The 10105-nt window shown below is 39.0% G+C and overlaps 1 protein-coding gene across 1 annotated transcript; it reads left to right on the top strand.

Annotated features, from left to right (window-relative positions):
- The first annotated feature begins 6284 nt into the window (after positions 1 to 6284).
- On the top strand, positions 6285 to 10026 carry mecr (mitochondrial trans-2-enoyl-CoA reductase). Its single transcript, XM_080038797.1, has 10 exons — positions 6285 to 6557; positions 7507 to 7604; positions 7762 to 7893; positions 8002 to 8145; positions 8256 to 8358; positions 8563 to 8665; positions 8752 to 8825; positions 8901 to 8961; positions 9060 to 9132; positions 9226 to 10026. The coding sequence occupies exons 1-10, from the start codon at positions 6388 to 6390 to the stop codon at positions 9387 to 9389; spliced, it is 1122 nt and encodes a 373-aa protein (XP_079894923.1). The 5' UTR covers positions 6285 to 6387; the 3' UTR covers positions 9390 to 10026.
- The last annotated feature ends 79 nt before the right edge of the window (positions 10027 to 10105 follow it).

Here is a 10105-nt window from a genome sequence, read left to right as displayed (position 1 = left end):
GACGGGAGGGTTTTGCAACACATGGGACGGGTTTTAGGGTATAGCTTTAGGCAATGTATTGGCATATGCCAATATTGAAGTTGACCATCCAGTAATCCTGGGGCCAAATGAATGTCAGACCAAAAGTGGTTCCAATTTTTGGTCAGTTATTTTTTGTGGTTTCATTGTTTTCATCCAGCATCTTGCTGGCTTTATAGGTGCACGGTCTACCTCATTGGTGCATGTTTGGTTTGCCACAATAACCGTAATTTTTTAACCACTGATGGTAAACTAAATATTCTCAGAATACAGTTTGAGATTGTAATTTGAATTGGGATTATATCAAATCCTCTTTGCACTACAGTAGTTACACAGCATTGCTATGAACAGTACACATCTTTTAAACCTCTGTCCACGACTAAATCAATGCTGGATGTGGTCTGTTGTACTTAGCTGTACTTCTGACTGCAGAAAAACAAGCCAGATTATTAGACTGGGTGTAGTCGTAGTTTCACCAAGAGAGGGCAGCAAAACACTGCTTTTTCAACCTTCAACTCACTCCTCTCAGGGAACTGGAGGCTGTGTGAAATACTGCTGGCTTTATAATTACCTCACTGTGGATTTGATAGAATTTCAACCAATTTGATACTTTCACCCAATACATGTACATCATCACTTTTAAAAAGATACTTGAACTGGACTGATTTACTGAGGGGTCCAGCTAGCTCTTCTCTTGATACTTGAATAAAATGAGGCAGAATCAGCTATGATGTTGCCAGTGGGACGGCTAGTATTTTTTCGTTTATATCCAGTGCGATCCATTTCTAGGTAGTTATTTAAAACTTTACCTCTCTATGACCTTTAGTAGGGTAATAGTTCAGGAACACCTAGCCTGTACAAAGGAGCATGTAGAACTAGCTAGCTAGTCAGCATTTTACTCTGGTTTTACAGGAGAAGCTGAGGAGACTTTTACACTCAATTAATATATATGTAAAATTATACTAAAGCCTTTAAAAAAAAATCATTTTCCTTATTTATTTTCATCCAAGAGTTTTACCGCTTCTCCTTTTGCGCCTGTTGAAGCCTCTCAGAAATGAATGTTCCAGTAGAAATTAAATTATCCAGAATGCAACTTGTCATTCAAAGCGCCTATGACACAAATGTATATTTGGTTAACACCATTTCAACATCAAGGTACTATTACTTTGTACAAATGTGCTCGATATATCATTGTCATTGTCCTTAACGATAATGAATAGTGCAACCGAACCAACAGTAATATATTGCAACATTAGAATAACAATACAGTACATCCTGTATAGGTAGTATTATGAGGACTGACAAACTGATTTTCTTTTTCTTTGCCTTGCTGCGCAATTATTTTATTTTCTATTTTTGTGCACAAGGAGCCTTCCAGATTAGTCGCATTGTTCTATCTATATCTATCTATATATTTCTCTATCTTTCTCTCTATCTATGCCAAAACCAATGCAATGTTTATCTGCACTAATCACGTGTAAGATGCATACAATTTTTATATTCAGTTTATTCTGTTTTTGATTATATGTTCCATACTTTATATATATTTTTAGATTTTCATATAACCTATACAGTCAGTTGCTACTTGAGGAAGACAAAAACACTCTTAGACTCATCTCAGGAAATGTCAGTCTGAAAACTCAGGGAATACTTCAGATTGATTGGAAGGAGTCGACGAGTGTTTATTCTAGACTAAGCAGGTACTGAATGCTCATCTGCACGGTTAGAAGCATAGTACGAGGAGCCAAAGTAAAAGTTTTTCTTATTACTCGTGAGAAATACACTAAAATTGTCGCCGAAAAACAATGATTGTGATGTGAAACCGTTCAAATTGACAAGCTTTTTGACTTATATTTGGTAAGTAATAAGTAATACAAGAACTAAGATTATTACCAACCAGTGTGGTGATGGTCTTTCTATAATCTTTATCTTTGATATAACTTGCCCTGATATATGATATGAAGAAAAATGTTCCGCTATAATTGTATTTTTTCCTCTTTAATTGTTGTAGATGGGGATGTAGTAGAATGATGTTAAAGGGATTGGGGCTAGTAGTATATAATCCGGGGTTGTCTCAATTCATGGCCAGTACTGGGTTTTTCAGACTATCAATGCTTATGACAAAAAGAATGTGTCATGAATGACTCAACACTCAAATTTTTTTTTGCATTATACTTTGCTGTTTGGTTGTGTTTAAATGTTTTCCGAGTTTTAAAGAATGCAGCAGCAAACACTGTTTTGATAATTCCACTCAGGATATGAAATGAAGATTGTTGAAGTAAGTGCTCTGCTTAGATAAAATGGTTTCCTTTTCTGTGTATTTTTATGTTGAGTTAACCACTTACAGTTGCAGTGCCATTGTGCCCTCTAACTGTAACATTTTCCTTTCTCTCCATTTAAAAAAAAAGGAACACATGGATGGCTTTTGTTAACCATTTCTGTAATTGACAGTCTTTTTTGAATATCTGATGACCAACTCATCTGTCAAACTCTTGATGGGAATTTGACACCCACTATTTGGATAAAGTTTTAATGACAGTTGTAACAAGTTGTATTGTAATGTCTGTAATATTTTGCTGTGCTTGATGTTTTCAAAGTATAATTTGGAAACCAAGATCGATGAAAGACATTCTGATTTCAACAAACCTGTTTAACCCTTTAGTGGTGTGTTATTGTGATATGATTGTTGGGTATTAGATGGGTTAGATATACCTTGAAAATCCAAAGACCTGTACCACTATTTGCTCAGGGTAAGATTTGAAGCATGCAAAAGTCATTTTGTATCACAATTTGCTTTATGTGTGCTTTTCATTGTACATCTTGTTTTTGACCATTCAGCCATTTCATTTGTGGTGTTGCATTATATCAAAAAAATGTCTGGAGCAACTTTTTTTTAAAATGAATAAATGTGCATTTATTACCGAGGAATGTATCAATGTTTACTGCCATAAAACTACAACTATCTTGATCTGTTATCTTGATTTGATGGCAAGATGTTCAATGATGAGCAGCATGTAGGCTTTTCAAAGTATTACTGTGATTATGTTTCTACATGTAAAGATCCGCTCTATTTCCTAGTAAATACGTCAATATTCATGTTTCTTTTTTTGCCTTCTTTATCTTACAAAAGACATTACAACTAAATAACTTACATTCAACATCTTCCTGAAGTGAATGAGGCTGGAATGTGAATAATATATCAGAAACATAGTAAACACATTAAAACACTACAAGACACTAAGTATTTTGAACCAATCATATCAGGGTAGTTCTCTGCCGAACGTTTTAGAAAATTATAGAACATTTATTTTAATTAAAGACACCCAACTTTGATATCATATATTGATTTACAAGATTTTAGACCAGGGGCCTGTTTCAGGTAGCTGGTTTTACATACTCTGGGTTTAATCATACGCTCTGAGTTGGTTAACTCAGAGCGCAGGGTTGATAAGCAACTCTGGGTTTTCGGTTTCAGAACAGTGGATCAGCGTTGGGTTAATCAACTCTGAGCGTGTTCACTCTGGGTGGAGCGTGTGCATAAAAGCCATCGTCAATGGATCGCTGATAACATGATTCACCATGGAAACAGAAGAAACAAATGCGTGATCCTCCCACTTCTCCACTTCTCAAAAAAAGAAAAAAAAACTTCTCCGCTCCTCCCACTGGAGTTAGAAATATTAACGAATGAGTTTATGGTAGCCTATGGAGAAGAATTAACGGGTATATTGTCACATAACTCTGATCTAATCTCCTCGGCAATTCAGAAAAAATATATAGTACATAGTCCATTTTAAAAAGTTACGCATATCAGCAGTAAAGTAATAAAGCTGGCGCGGCACAGCATTTCTGACAGTGTTTTATATTCGCTGTATTTGGGAAGCTGTAGCCTAATAGCCCACTGTGCAGTAAACAGACTGTCGCTTCTTTTAAATGGGGAGTGAAAGACATTAACGTCTGACACATAAGGTGACAGTTTCCATTGAAGAGCCTGATTGATTTATTATCAGATCCATTTTCCTCAAGTGATCACAGTTTAAATTATTATATAATTATTTATGTAATTTTTATATTCATATTAGGCTATAATATGAATATAAAAGGGCTCGTCTGTGACTTTAGGATCGCACAAGTGAACAGTAACAATCGCGTGCAGCCGCAGCGTTACACGAATCCACCTGACATAAATCTGTTCAGTGGCACAGACGTTAAAAAGCATACAATACAAATAGGTTTATTAATCTGAATGTAGAGCATGTCACGATGTGTAAGGTGGCCGCCTATATGAACGGACCGAGGGCTGAGAACAAGGCTACTGATCAGATAAATGATCGGTCAAACGTAAAATCATCAGGAAATGATAAAAACATCCCGATGGAGATTTCTGTGGAGTGATTTTGCTTCAAACTGTACAGGGACGCGTGTGACAGTGACACTCCTTCTTCAGTCGGAGCTGCAGCGTAAAGTGAAAACAAACTCAGGGTAGGTCTAACCACCTATCCAGCAGGTTAGACCCACGGCGTATGTTGCCGCAGTAACTGACTCTCGGTCGCGCTGAACCTGCTACCTGAAACGGGAAACCCAGAGTTTCCACTAACTCAGAGCGAACAAACTCTGGGTTGCCTCAAAACCAGCTACCTGAAACAGGCCCCTGGTTTCCAGAAGATGGGGTCATCATCTGAGCACATTTGTATTGGCTACGGGCTACAACTCAAAACAGAAATGAGAAACACCTGAATAGACATTTCACAGTCTCACAGTGAAGTGAGCATCCAAAGAAAAACAATCAATTCCTCTTTTTTCCTTTTGCCTGGTAAACACCTGGGGCCTGTTTCAGGTAGCTGGTTTTACATACTCTGGGTTTAACCCTGCGCTCTGAGTTGGTCAACTCAGAGCGCAGGGTTGATAAGCAACTCTGGGTTTTGGGTTTCAGAACAGTGGATCAGCGTTGGGTTTATCAACTCTGAGCGTGTTCACTCTGGGTGGAGCGTGTGCATAAAAGCCATCGTCAATGGATCGCTGATAACATGATTCACCATGGAAACAGAAGAAACAAATGATTGATCCTCCCACTTCTCCACTTCTCAAAAAAGAAAAAAAGAAATCTCGGCTCCTCCCACTAGAGTTAGAAATATTAACGAATGAGTTTATGGTAGCCTATGGAGAAGAATTAACGGGATATTGTCTCATAACTCTGATCTAATCTCCTCGGCAATTCAGAAAAAAAACAGAACAAACATTTTTTGTCAAGATAATCATTTCGCTTCCGTATGAGAAGCCATATCTATTTTAAAAAGTTACGCATATCAGCTGTAAAGTAATAAAGCTGGCGCAGCACAGCATTGCTGATAGTGTTTTATATTTGCTGTAGGCTATAATATGTTGGCAAGCTATAGCCTAATAGCCTACTGTGCAGTAAACAGAACAGACTGTCGCTTCTTTTAAATGGGGAGTGAAAGACATTAACGTCAAGACACATTAGGAGACAGTTTCCATTGAAGAGCCTGATTGATTTATTACCAGATCCATTTTCCTCAAGTGATCACAGTTTAAATTATTATATCATTTTTATATTCATATTAGGCTATTTAACGAGGCTTGTCTGTGACTTTAGGATCGCACAAGTGAACTACAACGATCGCGTGCAGCTGCAGCGTTACATGAATCCACCTGACATAAATCTGTTCAGTGGCACAGACGTTAAAAAACATACAATAGGCTACAAATAGGTTTATTAATCTGAATGTAGAGCATGTCACGATGTGTAAGGTGGCCGCCTATATGAACGGACCGAGGGCTGAGAACAAGGCTACTGATCAGATAAATGATCGGTCAAACGTAAAATCATCAGGAAATGATAAAAACATCCCGATGGAGATTTTTATGGAGTGATTTTGCTTCAAACTGTACAGGGACGCGTGTGACAGTGACTCTTTCTTCAGTCGGAGCTGCAGCGTAAAGTGAAAACAAACTCAGGGTAGGTCTAACACCTATCCAGCAGGTTAGACCCATGGCGTATGTTGCCGCAGTAACTGACTCTCGGTTGCACTGAACCTGCTACCTGAAACGGAAAACCCTGAGTTTCCACCAGAGCGAACAAACTCTGGGTTGCCTCAAAACCAGCTACCTGAAACAGGCCCCTGAAAGCCAAAGAACTGATGGTAGGCTAAGTTTCCAACTGAGCGATTTACCGCTTGTCCACCCGTGGCGCTGTTCTCTGTTTATATTTTCAATGACACAACCTCATATGTAAAATCCAATATGGCCGTGTACAGCTAGAAGGAGAAGGACCGAGAGGGACACAGCTCACATGTCAAATATTGTTGCACAGAAGTGTTATTTGTATAACTAACTCTCGTGTCGCGAATCGCAATGCAGCTGCCACTTCACACAGTGTGCAGAAGAAGCTTCGTCACTGTTTTAAAATGTAGGAATAGCGGTAATGCTAACGCGTCTCTATTCAGTCATTCAGCTGGACTTGCGACACAAACATGCAAGGCTCTTCGGTACTGGAAACACGGAGACCCTTCTCGAGTCCTACAGTAAGAGTGCTTAAACACCACACATGTCGTTTATTCGTTCCTTATACCCTGACAAGTATATTGTTATAACATGAGTTAACGAGTGTCTAAAAGTAGGCTAAAGCTAAGGGGAGAGGCTGTGGGTTGGTTTACCAGACGTGCCATACCAACCAGTTTGTCTTCATTTTTGAAGTATTTCCTTTTGGATAACTGGACTCCGCAAATACTGCTAGCATATTATAAATCTCACCTTTGACAGCCCGCGTAAGTATTGTATTGCGGCGCCTTCTTCGCTTTATTGTGATGTGCGGAGTCGTAATGGGCTCAGTGCTGCCCCCCAGAGGTTGGCGTGTGAAAAGCGCCCAATGGTACTCAACATGAATTATAACAAACTTGGTAAAAAAAAAAGTTTTTAAATGAATAAATATATGTTTAAGAAAACCAATATTTAAAATGATAGATTGTGGAAAAATTTTAATATACAAATTAAGAAAAATGTATGAAATCATGCGATAAAGAGTAGTAAAAGCACTCTGATGGCTTATGTGCAACTATACCATCAAAACCCATTGATAGAAAACAGCATGCAAATAGCGGTCCAGTAACCAGTGTACAAGAAAGTGCCAAACAATTGAAGTGGATATTTTTTTCAAACGACCCTAGGCCCAAGGGGGAACAATCAGCCTCTTCCACACTGGAAGACACAAAGATGAGATGCTTTATCTTAAGTATTTCAAACTATATCTGGGGGGTGTATAGGAGAAAACAAGGCGTCAATAATGAAGACTAGTTGGCTAGTTTGTCAAATGTACATCTGGTCAACCATCCACCTGAGGTGGACAATAACCAGCCGCCATTTCCTTAAACTTTTAAGAAACTTTTAATTAATTTTTTGTCTATTTTTATAATTATTTTATTTTGTATAAAAAATAATTTATACAAGAATTACATTTGTTATTTTGGTTGCCAGGTTGGAAGATGTTGATCTACCCCCCATAGGTGCAAAGGATGTCCTGATTCAAATGCTTGCAGCTCCAATTAACCCATCCGACATCAACATGATTCAAGGTATTTGGTTTGTGATTTACCTCCACCACACTGGACAGCAACACCCTTCAGCAGTAGCCTCATTTAAAAGCAGCTCTACCAGCAGGAACACGATAGCCAAGAAAACCAATTTTTTTAACAGTATGAAGATCAGTTGTTCATTAACTAGTGTTTTCAGGTACGTATGCCATCCTGCCTGACCTACCAGCTGTTGGGGGTAACGAGGGTGTGGCCAAGGTTGTAGAGGTGGGCAGCCTGGTGAAGTCCCTCAAGACAGGAGACTGGGTCATTCCAAAAGATGCCGGTGTAGGTAAATTACAGCTTTGAGTTACATGAATGAGTTCCACAGGGTCACAATGATGTCTCCCAACAGGAGATCTATCTAGACTAGAAAAGTGTTTGCCTTTCCTGTGAGCAGGGACATGGAGGACAGAGGCAGTGCTAGCTGAGGATGATGTCATCTCGCTGCCGAATGACATTCCCCTGTTGGCTGCTGCCACGCTCGGGGTGAACCCCTGCACTGCTCTCAGGATGCTCTCTGATTTTGAAGATCTAAAGCCAGGTATGTCTCGGTCAGGTTTATGGGCGTTATTCACAGCACGGAACGTGCTACTTGCATTGGAAAACGTCACGCACCTGCAAAACTTCATTGCACGAACGTTGTAATTGCAGGTGACTCTGTGATACAGAACGCAGCAAACAGTGGAGTTGGGCAGGCTGTAATACAGATTGCTGCTTCAAGAGGAATTAACACTATAAATGTGGTCAGAGACAGGTGAACTCAAGTCATATTAGTGTAACTGTGGTTGTATACTTAGTAAAATCCCAGCTTTCTTTACTACTTTACTAAGTAAATTAAGTATTTTCAGGTTACAAAACGTTTCTGTCATAATTGCTCACTCATTGCTCATTACAGTCATAAATTCTGCTAGATTTTATGAGTGTAATGACCGTCTACATTGTGTTTTCCTTTTAAAAGGCCGGAGTTCACACAGCTAAGTGATAGGCTGAAGGCCATGGGAGCAACTCATGTGATCACAGAGGATGCGCTGAGGAGACCTGAGATTAAGGACCTGTTTAAGGTCTGTGGGCCTAAAGACTTTGGCTATTTGTTAATAAGAACGGACCCCGGCCCATATATTTATGTTTTCTTTTTTTTCCTAAAAAGATCTGTACAAAGCCTAAATTGGCACTGAATGGCGTCGGAGGCAAGAGTGCGACAGAACTGCTCCGCCATCTACAGTAAGAGTGCCTAACTGTCTTTGTTGACATGATCTAATATCTGACGCTGAAATCTAACCACATAATGTATTCCAGGTTTGGAGGATCTATGGTGACATATGGAGGGATGGCCAGACAGCCCGTTACTGTGCCAGTGGTAAGATGAAACCTCCAACGGTTGACCAGATTCAACACTACATTACACAGAAACAACTTCTTCTTTTTAATCATTATACACATGTTTATCCTCTCCAGAGTGCACTTATATTCAAAGATGTAAAGGTACGGGGATTCTGGGTCACACAGTGGAAAAAAGATCACGCAAATGGTGAGACGGTATCAAATACTCCTCTTTCATAAAGCAAGATACTAAATATTTTAAAATAAAATGCATGAGAAATTCGACAAACTTTCTCCTCAGATGGAAGGGCATTTAGAACCATGCTGGATGAACTGTGCTACCTCATCCAGCAGGGGAAGCTGACGGCTCCTGCCTGCACCGAGGTGGGCCTCCAAGACTACAGTCGAGCCCTGGACACAGCCATGCAGCCTTTCACTTCGGCTAAACAGGTCCTGATTATGTGAAAAGACTCATCAACTCATCACTACACTGTTATTGACCATTATGTTTGAACTGAAGTGTAACCCCAGGACTGCTGCATTACTGTTGATGTGTCAATCAAACACACTGCCCAAGCACATACTCAATTAATGTGTCTTCACAGCCAACCTAAAGTCCAGGATCTTTCATGGTATTATATGACTTTGCAGACACTTATTAAAGACATTCAATTGTTATATTGCAGTCATGGTTAACAGGAAGCACTGCGAAACCTAGGCAATGCAACATTATCTAAAATCTTTATTAGAGTTATAAAGGAAAGTGAACTGATAATCAATTTTATTCAGAGATATTTAGAGTGGCGATTATACTCATAAATTATGGTACATTGATTCTTGCTCATTAAAATAAAGTCCCACCATTAAAGAAATATTTTAGCCATTGCTGGTTTTATTAAATGTAGTAGATACATGACGTTACAAAAGGAAAGATAAGTGGAAATAAACAAGTGACTGTTGTTGAATGCAGTTGAATGGTATGCACTTCAGCCTCTTGAGCCACCTAAATACAACATAACAATTGACTGGAAATCATTTAAATGAGCACTGACAAACCCAGGTTAAGAGGCCACATCAGTGATTGCTAATATTAATAATATATTGTTTCTATATAGTCCTTTTCTATAAACTCAAAGCCAAAGGTTATTTTTCCTAGCTTAAGTGCTAAATTCAGTGCATGA

This window comes from Ammodytes marinus (assembly GCF_949987685.1).
Source record: "Ammodytes marinus genome assembly, chromosome: 13".
NCBI lineage: Eukaryota > Metazoa > Chordata > Actinopteri > Uranoscopiformes > Ammodytidae > Ammodytes > Ammodytes marinus.
The sequence above is the reverse complement of the archived record's forward strand: the minus strand, read 5'-3'. Positions and strand labels throughout refer to the sequence as shown.